Below are 16,480 nucleotides of genomic sequence, written 5' to 3' on the forward strand. Positions count from 1 at the left end.
GAGATGCACTAAATTGATTCTTGCCTCGATAAGGTATTCCAACCCAAGTTTTCAAAATGCTGCCTTCGAATGTTCTTCTTTGTGAAAGTATGTATGTATTTCCCCTCTGTGTGGCTGTAATTAGATTATCCCAAAATTCTGGACCTTTTTTGGTCTATAATTTGTTTTTCAATTGATATGATTTATTACAGGACTCACACATTACACATCTAAGGAAGTTAAGTTTGATGAGGGAACATGACATTTTCAAGAAGCAGAAAGTGGCAAGGGTCTTTCACCAGCCTCTTACGCCGGTCTTTGTGCTCAAAACAAATTGAGAAGTTGAGGATAATTAGGTTTTATTCAGGAATTTCACTACAGTTTCATTAATACTTCTGAAAATGTCATTTTTGCAAAATTAAATAAACAGCTAATAGAATAAAAAGCCTGAAATATATACACTAGAGATGTTCATAGGTCAGGGTACATTTGCTACCACTCTACATTTTAGTCTTCTTCCAATATTCATTTATTTTTTTTTATTTAATTTTTTTTTCAACGTTTATTCATTTTTTGGGACAGAGAGAGACAGAGCATGAACGGGGGAGGGGCAGAGAGAGAGGGAGACACAGAATCGGAAACAGGCTCCAGGCTCTGAGCCATCAGCCCAGAGCCTGACGCGGGGCTCGAACTCACGGACCGCAAGATCGTGACCTGGCTGAAGTCGGACGCTTAACCGACTGCGCCACCCAGGCGCCCCTCATTTATTTTTATTAAAAGGCTTTCATATTGAAAATAACTCACCAAAAATATCCCAAGAATCTGGGATTCTTAGTCTTCCAAAACTTGGACAAAAATTAGGGGGGCAAACAATGTGGTAAATATATTATAAAATTATGAAACTTCACACTTGAACACTTATTTTTAGGCACATAAACACATACAACAACAGATACATAAATATATAACCATAAAGAATTGGAGGGACTATCCAGAGGATTCCCTGACGTGCCTAGAATATTACTTACGCAACTAAAATTCAGCCACTCTCTCAACTATATCTAAATGTTGCATTCTCAGAAGCAGCTTGGATTTATGTTATCAGACATCAAATAGAATAGCCTTCAGATAAATGTACCACGAAAATAGGAAGCCACAAATTCCTTCTGAATGTGACTACAGTGACTTCAGTAAATCTAACGGAAAGATTCCAAATTTTCTTAAGGAATTTAACAACAAACATACTTAAAAATTCCATAGATAATTCAGATTCCTTGGTCAATATTTCAAGATTAAGGAAGAAACAATCTATTGGCAGTAACTGCTCAATACAAAATTTGCCTCTCAAATTTATTTTATATACCAATATTTTTATAAGTATTGTTCAAAGTCCTTGAGATAGATGTGTAGACATTATATTTTATTCTAACACAACTATCTCACTGGCCTGGAAAAGGCTGTAATTCCATAACCCTTTAAAAATGTTGATCGACTTAGGATTTTACCAAAAGTCAGTGTTTAATGTATTATAGACAAAGACTAAGTAGACTTAATTTTCCTTGGTTCACACAAAGCTAGAATCTTAAAATTATTGTTGAAATGTGCCTTGGGATTTTTTTTTTACAGCCTTCGCTATTCATTTCTTCTGCTAACCACCTCTTTGGGAATGGAATTCTCAGTGACTCAGATGTCCATTTGTAGCACATTTCTTTATTAATACTGTTTCTTTTCTAAGTTTATTTATTTCAACACTCTTTTTCCTTAAACGGGGGGAAAAACTTGAAAATCAAATGCACAACAACAAGCAAAACAAGCAGTGATTGGCTGACACCCCACGGCCAAGGGCAGGCTCCAGCAGGTTTCGGAGTAGCAAGGACATCAGAGTATGGAGCATAATGGAGCATCATATTAGAGTGGAATTCAGCCAAACACAGTAATGTATGGATGTAGACGCATCTGAAAGAAGGAAAACAAAGATTTATGCAGGTAAAAAAAAAAAAAAGTGCGATGAAGGATTTTTCCCCAATACCTTATACCCAATCAGAATGCTGTGGCAGAGGTTTTGGTCACAGAGAATTTTTATTTACAAATTATGTGTCTGTAAATAATAAATATGCTCGGGGGAAAAACAGTTAACTTGTCAGATGAATCCTACTCAGAAGGTTTAATAGTTTTTTGGTTTGTTTGTTTGTTTGTTTGTACACAGCATTAGAGTTCAATACAAACATCATCACATTCCTGAACATAAACCTTTATTCCGCCTTTAAAACATTAATTCACCAGACGTGATAATTAAGATTAGTTTTAGTGGTTTCAGCTCCATTCTTCTTGGAATGTGATTTCTCCCACAACACTAATGCTAAATAAAGCACTGTGTAATGTTCCGAAACAGAGTCCCTGCTTTAGAAAAGATTCTACGGGTTTTTAAAATAAATAAGAGAGAAAACTACAGCTGACTCAAGATCTATGTGAACAGCTCCTACTATTTCTATAGAGTCATGGTAAATAAATGGATGAGGAACCTTGCTCTAGCCTAGAAATTGGTTATATACAACTTAAACATAAAGCTCTAAACAAGTATTGTACTAAGTTTCCATTATAACCTTCACCACCATTGTCTCCCAGGAGTAGAAATGACAGTAAAATTTCTAATAGCACTGGCAGCTATGGCGAAGCAAGGGTTTTGTCACACTACATGTAGTTTGAAAAACAGTTCAAATTTCATTTTTGAAATTGACAAACTCAATCATTAGCATTTTATCACTAGGTAAATTTAAAATATGATACACTAAATTGGTTAATTGCCTAACAAAGGAGAAAATGGAACTGAACATTTTTAAAATGTCACCTTGCTTTAAAATTTTGCTACAAAACCAATTTAGATGAAAAATTCATTTACAATTGTGTGTTAAGGTCAATATGAAGGTTGTGTTCCCCACAAAGCTGGCAAAATGCAAAGGAGCATAGAAGCCAAAAAAGGATCATCGATATAAATGAAAACAGGCAAAAGATTATTCCAATTAGGGTGCATATAAACTTTTATACACAATGTATAGAAAGCTTGTATTAATTTCCACAAAAATTATGTTCTCATTGAGAATATATTAATCCCACCTGTTGTCAGGCTTCTGCTGAAATTAAAAATTCTGTCAATTAACCTGCTGAATATATGCTGTAAACAATGTTACTTCAGTGTATGTCATCAATCGCTATTTTACAGAGAGGGAAAGAGCCATTAATTTCTTTTGAAAGTCTAGAAAATGTGAATTGTAACTCCCCCAATAATTTACAGATAAAAACTGGAGCCTAAAGCAGCATTATATTCTATTGTAAAAAAGTCAGTTTTCATAGCTCAATATGTAGTTATACATAGGTGAATCTCAACAGATTTCTGTTGCTATTGAAATGTATACAGAAGAAGGGATGTAAATTCAATTTTATTCCTCGGGGGAGTACGATAAAAAACAAAAACACTGGTCTCTGCATTCCGTGACTTGTATCCACACTGTATCCTTGATAATCTTGTGATCTCAATCAAATTACTTTCTTCTAAAGGCCTCAACTTAAGTTGCATTGCCCCGTTCAAGGTACCAACAGGAAACAGAATTCACACCCCAATGGTACAGATAAAGACCTTAGTCTCTTCATAGAAAATAGAAAATGAAGGAACTGGTTTGGTTGATATTTCTTAATTCTAAACTGTGATGACTCTAGTCATTTTAGATACAGGCACTAAATGATTGATTATGATATATTTTATTTCAATGTTGTATGTGTTTAAAGTTCAAATATGCTCCCCATGTTAATGTATGAATATCACAATGAAATAAAAGTCTAATGGCACCATCGTTGGTTTATGTGAATATATCCGCACGAGTTTGTGTGTTAGAAAGAGAGATACCATGTGTACGCTTTTCCACATATAAGATACGTAATTACTCAAAGATAGAAAAAAAAAATAACAAGAAAGAAGGATTTTGCTGTATTTATCCAGCTGCATGATTTACTTACAACCTATAAACGGACTCTGTGGTATTGCGTCTAAGTTACTAATTGACTTGGGGTAAGTTTGAGAGAAGTTTCAAATTGCCATATTTGGACTTCCATAAAAACGTACATATTCGATGCGGATCAGACCAGTGGATGACCTTTTCCTTATTCAGAGACATCCAGAGGTCTAAGGTAATGTCGCTTTAGTAGATATCTCCTGACTAAAAACATCACCTAACTTTGATCAGTTATTAGCCTGCTGTCTGCTCTGTCAGGCCAAATGTAACAGAAACTCTTCCATATGCACAATTCATGGTACTTCTTGAAAGTGTTTTTGGCTATAGACAGACACATCATATTGTAGAAACATGCTTATCAAATTGAAACCAGAAGCCATGGTTGGCATCACTCTACAGATGCTGCTATAGTAAGTATGGTGTCATATCCATACACAAACAAATTAATATTTAGTTTTCTCAGGGCTGAAAACCCTAATAGGCCATGGCAAGTTATCCATTCGCTTCCAGACCGGAAGTAATTAAAAAAAAATAATTTCTGCCACATTTTTTTACTAAGCATACAATGAATATATTGAACACAACTCGATAATTAAAGAGAACATTATTTAGACAACATTCAGCAGTTCCTTAGGCAAGGGAAACTATCATTGGACTTATTAAGAATTTTTCTTGAGTATTTCTGAAGCAGCTGTAAATGGATTTTTAAATTAATGTTTATTCAAGCTGTATCTACTCTACTCTTGCCAAAAATACTTTATTTTTCATTTGCTAGATACGATAAAATTTTTCCTTGCCAGTGCATTAGGTAATTAATGGCATGACATGTATAAACACAACCGGACTTAAAAATAACTTAAAAAGTAGTCACTATGCTTTTATATTGTGTATTAATCTCTTTTGGAATTATATTATTCTTTAAGAGAATTGAAAAATATTTAACACATAGTAAAACTCTGAAGAGATAAAAATTAATAGAAAACATAGAATGTCTCTGCCTTTATTTCACAAAGCAAAAAAAGCACAATTGTCCTTCCAGGTCACAAAATTTGAACAAGCCCTAAAACCAGGCTTACCAAGTAAAGGAATAATGAAATGGAGAGGTAGAGGCTTAAGCTCAATAATGCTGTCAATGATCCACATTCTGCTCAGCTAGACACATTATTTAGTTGAGAGCAAAGGCTTTTGTTTTAACTGCAAAGGTCTGAACTATGAATACCTGGGCTACGTCATCAGTTTTGCTAAGGTATGAGTTTCAGGAATATATACATAGATAGATAGATAGATAGATAGATAGATAGATAGATAGCAACTCTGCAACACACATCTCATAGATGCTGCCAGAGAGTAACTATAGAAGATTGATTTGAAAGTTTCCAGACCCTGTGAAAACACACCAAAAAAGGGGGAGGGGCATTATTTTCAAACTTTGATCCACAAAGCTGCTTAATTTATTGCAATATAACCATTAACAGGATTTAGGAGCAGCACTTGGAAACGTCTAATTCTCATGAGGATAAGAACACTGTAAACAGATCTCACTTCCATTATACCACAAGTTAAGAACTATGATAAGGCAATTCGGGAAATTTATAAATAAAGTGAAGCCTTTATGTCAGATGAAATCTCAGATTTTTAATTAATCCCTACCATAAGGAATTAAAAGACGGCATCCCTCAGGGTTTTCCTTAGATAGATTCAGTATCAACGGAGAAAATTATAACAAAACCTCGTGCTCTTTATTTTATTTTATCTTACATCACATTTAATTACAGAAAATACATTTTGGCAGTTGTATAAAAATTAAAGGTAATATCTTTTTGGGAAAAAAATAGAAAATCATCTACTTCAGTACAAAAATCAGAACAAAAAAGATCTTGTTTATTATGTCAGATGTCTTAACAGAATGTAACTTTGTAAATGGATCCCTTGTCCCCTGACAGCAATATTGAAGAGATGAAGAGTATCAATTACTATTACTAATTACATTAAGAGGAATGTGTTTCATTCTCCCTTATTTCATTTTAGTTCAGCTATTTATTGTGGTCAAGCCTTCACACATCTTTTGAACACCTAACAACATATAAGTTTTCCAGTCACTTCTGGCAAACTGCATGATTGAGACCAATGGTTTTGTAGGCTTTCTATTTTGGTATATGGACTTCTTTGCTCTGTTAAGAGCCTAGCACCATACATTAGTTTATTTATAAGCATATCACTTTGCCTTTTAAACAGGATGCCACAACAGTCTTGATACTGGCTGTCTTAAATATTCAAGAATCCAGAGCCAACCTCATTTGATGAGCCAAATAAAGCTTAAGTGACAGCACAGAACATATGAGGCGGTTGTACAAAATATCTATAAATCTGCCACTTGATATGTCCCCTCCAAAGTTTCAGATTACACAATTTAGAATGCAAATGCCATTCAGCCACAAGATAAAAAGTCCTATTAGGATGACAGCGAAGAAGTAAACATTCTGCAGAAAGACCTCTTCACACACTTCTGCACTGCAAGTTATCATTTTCCAAGGGAATTTCTATAGATCTAAGGTTATTTGTGGGCTTTTTATAAGTCATCTTTGTCCTATTATTTTAACTAGAATTGTCCGATAAAAGTACCCCAAACAAAACAAAAATCTCCTTCTAACTCCAGGTGAAGCAATAACACAACAGATATAAACTCTCCAGTTATCAAATTTCAGGTTAAAAGAAAGAAAGGCTTTCACACGCATCACGTATTTTCGAAAGCAATTTAACGTAATGTAGTTCGGACCTGTATTTTCGTGGATTGCTTTGATTATTGGATATAAAAGCTATGTTCTCCTTATCCAAATAGCTACAGTAGAGTACTAGGAGTAGAAGATATTTCTTTAGGAAACTAATTTTTAAGATTGTGAAAGCAATAAGGAATGAATATCTCTTTTCTATAGTATCTTTGATGAGCCCATCAATAACATCTTTAATGAGGCCATAAAACAAGTTCTTGCGCCTTCGTTCTTCTCCGACTGTACATTGCACATGCAAAGCATATTTAATAGAGAAGCTATTATTTGATATTCTTTGACAGTCATAAATGTGTTTTCTGAAATGAGTTCTGATGATGAGAAATATAGGATATTTTATTAATGGGGTTGCTACAGCCCTAGACACAGCAGTTTCCAAAAGGTTTACCTTGCTGAGTGTCAGACCCTGGCAGGTGTGAAAAGTAAACTTTGTGAGTGTTACATATGTCACACAAGCAAAACTTTCAAAAACAGATTTTCTATTTTCTGAAGTCCATCTCAAAATATGTTTTTAAGATCTGTTTCCACATTTCACTGGGAAACAACCGTATTCTATACCACCTTAATAATCTCAGATATCATCATGCATACCAAAATTTTCTTGCACGCAGTGCATCCGACATGAACATTTCTGTTGCTTGGCTTAAATAAAAAGTGGGTCATGCAATTTTACTTTTGCTTGTAAACCCTTACACCAAACATGAGGAATACAAATGCTCCCTGCATATCCTCACGGAAGTTTAACTGTTACAGATATTGAGGTATTAAAAAGGCAGTTTCGCATGACATTTGTGTATCCTTAGATATTTTTAAACCAACACTTTTGTCAAAGTAGCCAGTTTTTAAGTATCTCAGACTTGGTACCACGTTGGCGCGAATCGGCCTCCGTTACCTGTAAAAGCTTGCATAATACATAGCATGGCTAAAACTTTTATGCTGTGCAATTTGCATAGGCACCAGGAGTAACTTCAGAAATTTTCTCTCTGGGTGTAATTATCCACTTCATAGCCACAAAACAAAACAATTTCAGGTCTAAGCTAACCAGCCAACCGATATTTACCTATTTATCCTGAAAACAGAAAATGTAGGATGAATTAGTGCCCTCAAGTTCAAAGAGATGGGCAAAATGCTGCCTACTTCCATGTCTGTTAGTCACTTTGTAAACACTGGGTGGGTAACTTGCAAAATACAGTGGTCCACCTCGTGTAGATGGCCCATGCTCACTCAACCGATGACATAGGAATTAACGTTAAATTACCGCTGTTAAATTTTCAAATCATAGCTTTAAAAGGGAGAAAGCAAAACTTCACAGGAGGTGCTCTCTGCCTCAGAGTTATTTCACCTCTTCTGGGATATTTAAATATACTTGGAATACATCTTACCTGTTTGCTGTACTTGTTATTGGTTTGACAGCTGTATTCAGAGCAGTGATCTGATCCAATTGAAATGTTGTCTCCTGCTCCCACAAATGTGTTGGCTGGTGGTAGATCTTGTACGGCCTGGTGTTTTTTTCCTGCAGTTGGTGACTGGGGATGAAGCTGGACGGTAGGCAATGGAGAACTAGATTTGTAATGCCTGGCCAGGTCAGGACTGCCAGGCCCACCGTTAACGGATCGGTATCGCCCCATGTTTGGGCTGTCTGACAGCTTCTCATTGACACTATCATACCTCTGTCCATTTGGTTTAGAAGCTTCTACAGTGACAATGCTGCTGTAGAGAGGCTGCTTAGATTTTTTGTTTTTCTTGTCTTTTTTAGGCTTTTTAGATTTGTCATGCTGCTGGGGTGTAAAAAAGTCTTCGTGATCTTTTTTGCCAGCTTCATAGCCATTTTTGCTTTTGGACCGGCAGTACCTTGCCATCACTACAATTAAGATGATTAGAATCACGGTCATAATCCCGGCCACCACCCCAATGACAATACTGAGCCTCTGCTTGCTAATTTCATAACTTGGGTCACCAGCTATATCCTGCGTGAGTGGGGTGTGCAAACTTCTGGCTATCTGTGAGTCAATCACAGTTGCATTAGAAACACTTTCATTGACAAACACATGCACCAGGGTCGTGGTGGACTGGGAAGGCTGTCCACTGTCATTCACTTGCACCACCAACCTGTGCAAGCCATAATGCTTTTGGGTGAGTTTCCCCACTAAGGAAACCACACCGCTGGTGGAATCAATTTCAAACAGCTTGAAGGGATTCCCTCCCACAATGCTGTAGTTAAGGTCTGCATTGATGCCATCGTCACTGTCTGTTGCCAACACTGTAGCTACTACTGTCCTGACATTACTTGAAGGTGGCAGTAAAGTGTAGGAAATGTTTCTGGGAAGGGTAACTGTGGGAGCATTGTCATTCTCATCCATGACAAAGAGAGAGACCGTGGCTGTGGCTGATCTGGGAGGATCTCCCCCATCCACAGCCTTGACTCTGAACGTGTATGTGGTCTGATGTTCCCGGTCAAAAGACATTGTGGAATAAATGGTCCCCGTGTCATTTTCAATGGAGAAAATGTTACTGTTTTCCTCTATGTAGAGGCTCATCTCTGCATTGCGTCCCTTGTCAGCATCCATCACCGTGACCATCCCCACAGGGCTGTTGGGCTGCAAGTTTTCTTTCACATAAAAGGTAAAGACGTCCTGCATAAACTTAGGGTCATTGTCATTCTTGTCAGCCACCTGCACAATCACCGTGGTGCTGCCCTGTAACACTGGGATGCCTTTGTCTTTGGCGTTAACTTTAAACTCATACCTGTCAGTCTGCTCGCGGTCCAGTATCGTATTGACGAGGATGTCCCCGGAATCAGGATCGATGGCAAAGATCCCCATCACAGAGGAATCCAGCGAGTAGGCGATCTCTGCATTTTTCCCGCTGTCGGCGTCCGTCGCCAGCACCGTGGCCACCCTCTCTCCAGGGATGTTGTTCTCGGGAAAGTAAACCTCCACTACTGACTGGCCGAAGACAGGCGGGTTGTCATTAGTGTCTCCTACCTTGACAACCAGGGAGTTGTTGCTGGAGAGGCTGGGGCTGCCCGAGTCCACCGCCACGATGACCACGTTGAACTCCCGGGTGGTCTCATAGTCCAAAGGGGCCGAGGTGTGCAGAAAGTACTTTTTCTTGTTCTGGTCGCCCTCTGTGTCGCTGGCCGGCTTGAGCTGGAAGGGCACGTCGCCCACCACGGTGCAGGTGACCACGCCGTTCTCGCCTTGGTCTCGGTCGGACACCTGCACCAGAGCAATGGGGGTGTCGACAAGAACATCCTCCGCCACGTTGGCCACCCCGTCCTTGAGCGGGATACGCCCGATCTTGCGGATTTCAATGGACGGCACATTGTCGTTCTCGTCCTTGATGTTGAGGACCACCGTGGCCTTGTCGGTCTTGGGGGGCTGCCCGCGGTCCCGGGCCATGACCGTGAAGCGCAGCTGGTTGACCTCCTCCCGGTCGATACGGTGCAGGACACTGAGCCAGCCGGACGTCTCGTCGAGGCGCAGCAGCCGCCGCACGGATTCGGTAGCGGCTCCGAACACGTACTCGATCTGCCCGTTGACCCCCACGTCCAGGTCGGCGGCGCGCAACTGCAGGATGGGAGTCCCCGGGGCGCTGTTCTCGGCGAGGTCCGCCTCGTACACGCTCTTCTCGAAGCGGGGGCTGTTGTCGTTCACGTCGGTGATGAGCACCCGCAAGATGGCCTGAGAGGAGCGCGGCGGGTCGCCACCGTCGCGCACCCGCAGGGTCAGCTCGTAGGAGTCGCGTTGTTCCCGGTCCAGCGCCCCCTTCACGATCAGCTGTGGCTGCTTCTCGCCATCCGGGGTGTCGGCCACCTGCAGTTCGAACACGCTGCTGCGGCCGCCGGGGTTGGTCCCGCCGCCGCCCTCCGGCGCGTCCGGCCGCCTCTTGGAGCCGCCTGGGCCGCCGCCGCTCGCGCCGTTCCCGCCGCCCCCGGGGTAGGGGGCGCTGTCGGCAGGCCCGGCGCGCCGGCCCTCGCCGCCGCCGCCGCCGCCGCCGCCGCCGCCGCCGCCCCCGGGCTCCTGGAGCAGCTCGTAGCGCTCGATGCCGTTGCGGCCGAAGTCACGGTCCGTGGCGGTGGGCAGCAGGTAGAGAGTGCCCACCGGCCGGTTCTCCTCCACCGTGAGCGTGAGCACGGGTGACGGGAAGGTGGGCGTGTTGTCGTTGATGTCGAGCACGATGACCCGGCCCTCGAACAGGTCCACCCAGCTCTGCGAGGGCCCGATCACCGACACCTCGAAGTCCAGAAAGCACTCGTTCTCGTCGAAGATCATCTGACACTGGGGCAGCTTCTCGCGGTCGATGCGCCGCTCGCTGGTGCTCAGCTCGCCGGTGAGGTTGTCGATCTTCAGGTACTCCGAGCCCGACTCGAGGCTGAAAGTCACCTCACCCGAGCCGGTCACGATGCCCAGGTCCGAGGCGACGTTGCCGATGCGGACGTCCGCCGGGCCCTCCTCGGCCAGTCGATACCGGAGGAGTTGCTTGGCGGCCGCCAGGCTGAGCGAGAGCGGCAAGAGGAGGCAGCAGCCCAGGCACCAGCCGCGCGCCCATCCCGCGGTCCGCATCCTCAGCATCTTCTCCTGCTGCTGCTGCTACTGCTCGTTCTAGTCACAGCCCCCTCGGCGCCCCCCTCCTCCGGGGCCGGCCGCCGGCCCTCCTCCCAGTCCTCTTCTCTCTCCGGGAAAGGAGGAAGGGAGAGGAGGGAGGGGGCGAGAAGAGCAGCGTGCGGAGTCGGCCAGGGGGACCAGCGAGGTGTCCTTCTTTTTCTTTTTTCTTTTCCTTCTGCTTCTTCCGAAAGTTATTGTTTCATAATTCATGCAATGGGTGCTAATCGCCCGCTCGCCGGCCGCCGTTCAGTCGCAGTACTCACAGTTCACGGGACACTGCGCGCCGCGGGCTCGGCGCCCCCCCAGAGTCATCCCCGCAGCGGGCGGAGAATCCCGGGCTCCCGTCCCCGCTCTGTCGGATGGGGCCGGAACCGCTCCGGCGGGCGGGCGGGTGGTGGAGCCGGGAAGCGGCGGGGAACACGCCTGCAGCTTCCCCCGCCTGCCAACCCCGTTGGTCTTTGCTGCTACTCGAGTTGAGTCCAATTCACGTTCCAGCCACACACTCCAGACCCAGCTTCTGCTCCGGCTGCCCAGGCAAACGTGAGTTGCTTCCTGCACGAGGCGCTGGGGCCAGCAACAAGCCAGTCTGAACTCTGACTCTGCTCTGGCAGCGGGGGAGCCAGTCAACAGATCGAGAATGAAAAAGCCCTGGCAGGTCGCTTCGGGCACCGTGCAGTGGAGACCACTCGCGTCACACGGCGGTCCGCGTCCGGGTCCCCCCCGCGCGCCGAAGAGCAGCCCGAGCCATCTTCAGAGACACCCAGAGAGTCAGTCCCTTTTCACCCCCAAGAGCTCGGGTTTCTCTTTTTTTCTTAACAACTCTGCGCAAGGTCATTAGTCACGAAGCCGCCGCCTGAAACCGCAGCAGCCGTTCGCCCGCGGGGGCGAAGGCTGAACCGTGCGCACCGCGCGGTGCCCAAGTTTGGGTTCGCAGCCGCAGAGTCCGTGCCTTCCCTCACCTGCATTCGGCCCGCATGTCGGAGCACTGGGATCTGCAGCGCTGTGCGCGATTCAGGGAGGAGATTGCAGCCTCTCTCTCTCCCCGCTCTCTCTCGATCCCTCCCCTCCCTCCCTTTCTCTCCTCCCTCCTCCTCCTCTCTCCTCCCTCCTCTCCTTTCCCCTTTCCCCTTCTCCCACTCTCTCTACTGCACGCTCCCTCGCCTTCCTCCCAGTCCCAATGCTGGCAACTCGAGCTGAACTTGATCCCTTTGCAGTTCAAAGGTGAGCAAACCAAGCTCGGTGCTCAGGCGACGCTGGCCTGGCGAGAGCCCCCGGCCGGGCTCCCCCAGTGGCAATTAACAAAGATGCCCAATTCTGTCCGGATTTCCGAAGAAAAGCCAAAGGCACTGGGGAGGGGGTTGGGGGGGGGAGGTGGAGTCAGAGACAGCTGCCAAGTAGCTTAAAAAAAAAAAAAATCCAGTTTGCCAAGGGGAGAAAAAGTGCCAGTCGGTTGTTTCCTCGGAAGTGCCCTGGCACGGCGGGTGAATTCCGCAGTTGTCTCGTACCCTTTCGCGTCTGGGAGAGTCTGGTGCGGGCGCGCTCGCTGCCCCTAGGGCTGCCAAGGCTCAAAGACACTGAATGGCAAGTAGGAAGCTCCCGCTCGCTAGCCGAGAGCCGGAAACCCGCAAGTTTGCCCAAAGTGGTGGTTGCTGCTGGGAGCTCGCTTGCTCGCTTGCGGCTCAAGCTTGTCCCTGACGCGACTGCCGCTGCGGCGGCGGCGGCGGCAGCGGCGGCGGTGGCGGAGGTGGCAGCCGAGCCACGGAAACTACACATTCGCAGAGAGGGAGGGTGAAGAGCTGAAGGGAGGAAGGCAGGAGGGAGTACTAACCAGCCACCCGGCTCCGGAAAGCCCAGCTTCAGCGCCGGGGGCCACTCCTTACGTGCACAATCCCAGTCAGTCCCGTCCCCTTTAAGCCAAAGCCTCTCCCCCTCTTCCCAACGAGCGCAGCCACTGTCTTCTCGGGGGACTCGCTTTCCCTCCCCGGGGCTGGTAAATTTCCTCCTCTCTCTGACTAATGCAGTGTGCGAGTGTGAGAGCGCTGGAGCGGGTGTCAGGAAAGGTTTCTTCTTCTCCCCCTTCTCAGACGTTGTTCCCCACCCCCTCAAGTGTCTCTGTTTCGCGATTTCGCATCTTGGTTTGGGCATTGGCTTAATAGTGGCTTGGGGGATCCCGCGTGCGCGCCCAGGGAGCCACGTTGGTGTTCTGAGAAACCATGATGGGCTGCAGTGGTTAAGCGAGAACATCAAACTCCAGAGAGAGCTAGAGAGGGATCCTTTTTTGGGAGTGCAGACTTCGGAGGGCTGGCGTTGGGGGGGTGGGGTGGTGCCTGTCTTTGTTTAAATGCTTGGCATTCCTGTCGTCGTGCTTGCTTACGGGGGTAGACCGTGTGTGTGCGCGCGCCTGGGGAATAAACACATGTTGGAAGCCTCGATGTTATTTTCTGAGCTGAAACCTGCAGCCTTTAGTAACTGGTAAAGTGTAGCGTCACCTATCTGGATAAAAGGGAAATAAACTTTAATGGCAACTTTGTGTACCGAAGTGTCCCTAGTTCCGTTTCTCTCCTTCTTTTGACTTTGTGCCACTTGATCGTACATGGTATTCCCCCACGCGAGGCTTCCCCAGTTTTCAGTCACAGCCACCGCAGCCTGCCTCATCAGATCCTCAGCTCCGGTTGCGTTTTAAAAACTGTAGCCATTCGCTCTTCATTTATTTCAGGGGCTAAGGGGGGGGGGCGCCAGGATTAAGGGGGTTCAGGCCGGCAGGAGATGTTTGGAGAGAATCTTATCATCTAAAAAGGGAAAAGAAGCTTCTGGTGGGATTTGGTTGGTCCTCAGCTAGTCTGCCCAATCTATAGGCATCGAAGGGCCTCCCCTTACAGGAAAATTTAAGACGAAAAGAAGAAAACAGAAAGAAATCCGTCCAGAGTGGGTACTCAGCCTTTACGAGACCCGTGTGAGGAGGCAAGATGATTTAAACAAGACAAACACCAATAAAGTCTACGAGCAGATGTAGCGCGCCGTTGTTTGGGCGGGCGCAGACAGCAGGAATGGGGGAGAGGCGGCAGAGATCTCCAAGGTCTCCCTATGCGAGACCGTGGAGGCGCGGAGGATGAAAGTGCCAGGGAGCTGGCGAGTATTTTCCAGTCTGCTAAAGCATTAGCACTCAGGGTGTAGTGGCTTCTCCTCCGGGGCCAGGCCGGGAACCCGGCCACCCCCACATTCCCCAAGCCCGCCGCCTCCCGAGCCACTCCGCTCTATATCTGCAGCATCAGCGAGAAAAACCCCGCGCGCAGACTCAGTGTGCACCGCCGCAGTCTGGAGCCGGGGGGGCGGGGGCGGGCGTCGCAGCGTTTCCAAGGCCCGCTAAGTGGCTGTAATGCTAAATCCCCTCATATGTGGAAAACTCTGGTTTATCAGAATTCTTGTCTCCCACGACTCCCGGTCGCTTTTTTCCTAGGGTCCTAGGCGAAACAGGGAAGCTTGTTCTCTTCCGCGGCCTTGCACCGGTGCATTCCGATGCGCGGCAATATGGTGCAGTGCACGCACTCCCCTAACCGCCTTACTAAGATTTTGCAAACTTCAGGCAGCCGCGTGGGCAGAGACGTTGTACACTCCCGCTTCCCTCGCCAGACCATAAACTTGAACAAGCCCGTGAGCGTCTTGAAACATTCGCCCACCGCTCCGGCGCGCAATCTCCAGGCGCACACTAGTGAGGGGCGAAGGAGTGGGAGGCTTTTCCCCAGAGCGCTGCATTTCCCCCCCCCCCAAATGATGGTGGGGGGGGGGGTGTGCAGCGCGTCCTTCACAGTGGAGTGGTTTTCTCATTGCGAGCTGGAGGTAGTCTCCAGTCCGCCCTCCCTACGCATCCCTACCAACTCCACCGCCGAGCCAAGCCAGCGTGGGAAATGGGTCCGACGTGTGCGGCATGGAGAACAGCGCGCCAGACTGCCCTGGCCACGAAGCCTCCCGGCTTTCCTCCCTCCCCCATCGGTCCCCGCCTCCGACCTTCCAGCCGGAGCGGCCGAGGAGCGGCTGCTTTGCCCCGCGGCGCGGTTCTGGGGAAAGGGAACCGAATGGGCGGGGCGCGGGTGTGGGCGAGGTGAGAGGAGCCCTCGGGGCGCCCTTGCCGCGGTCGGAGCTCCCAATCCTCTTCCGCCCCCTGTCTGGGGACTGACACTCCAACTCCAGCCTCCCGCCGGCGCGGAGGATGAATGGAGGCGAGAAGCCGTTTCCCCCACCCCCGCCCCATTTCCGCAGTCTTAGAGCCAGTGTCACAAGTGCTCAGCAGTTTCATTAAATGGAACTGGGGGACTTAATCCCCCCCGGTACCAGACCTCACCACGGGAATATGATATCCGGATTCGCTCCCACCCACAAACCCCGCCCGGCTTTTTCAGACTCGAGGCTGCATTTATCTTCTCAACCTGAGAGGAAAGGGTTCAGAAGGAAATGGGATCGAAAGTGTAACCGGCTGCAATAAATTAAAGAGCCCGTTGCTGCCGTGCTGCTGTTGCTGCTGCTTTGGCGGCCAGAACTGAAGAGAGAAAACGACATCAGTTTCCCAAAGCCTGAGTTGCTCAGAGGGCGAGGACGTCATCGCTTGCAGGAGGCAAAATATTTGAGAGCATGTTGAAATGTTGGGGATTTGTGGTTCGTCTCGGTTTATTTTTAAACGCATATTTTTTTTTTTAAAATGACCACTTGAAACCAAGATATGAAAAAAAAAATGAAATTCACTAAAATAGAAATGTTGTCCCGTTTTCATAGACATTTAATCAAAGCTTGGCCAACGATTGCTTTTTTTTCTATGCCAAATATCCTACCCTATGCTTATCATATTCGGTAGTTTTGTTGTTATTGTTGTTTTAAATTTACCTGCTAACCCTGCCATCTTAAAGCTGCGTTGCCGTTAAGAAATTTCAGTGACTGAGCTGAAAAATAGCATTCAGGGTCCGTGATGTAGTTTCAGCCTCAAAAAGACAGGAAGGGAAGTCACAATGACAACAAAAGTTTATGGGTAAGAATACAAAGAAGTAGGTGCCGAAGATATGATCTCAGGGGGGCTTTCATTTATTATAGACGCTGTATTCACAATAGTACA

The 16,480-nt window shown here is 46.3% G+C and overlaps 1 protein-coding gene across 10 annotated transcripts in view; it reads right to left on the reverse strand.

Moving 5' to 3' along the window:
- PCDH7 (protocadherin 7) overlaps positions 1 to 13,906 on the reverse strand; it is a 427,585-nt gene extending 413,679 nt beyond the window's left edge. For 9 of the 10 annotated variants that reach the window (XM_045474307.1, XM_045474305.1, XM_045474308.1 and 6 more), the window contains exon 1: positions 8,155 to 13,906. In XM_045474307.1, coding sequence (XP_045330263.1) covers positions 8,155 to 11,346 — 3,192 coding nt within the window. In that variant the 5' untranslated portion in view covers positions 11,347 to 13,906. Of the gene's footprint in view, positions 1 to 1,669; positions 1,936 to 8,154 lie in introns of those variants that run through there. The other variant, XM_045474311.1, reaches the window with a different exon arrangement.
- Between the last annotated feature and the right edge of the window lie 2,574 nt (positions 13,907 to 16,480).

The sequence above is a fragment of the Leopardus geoffroyi genome, chromosome B1 (assembly GCF_018350155.1).
Source record: "Leopardus geoffroyi isolate Oge1 chromosome B1, O.geoffroyi_Oge1_pat1.0, whole genome shotgun sequence".
Classification (NCBI taxonomy): Eukaryota; Metazoa; Chordata; class Mammalia; order Carnivora; family Felidae; genus Leopardus; species Leopardus geoffroyi.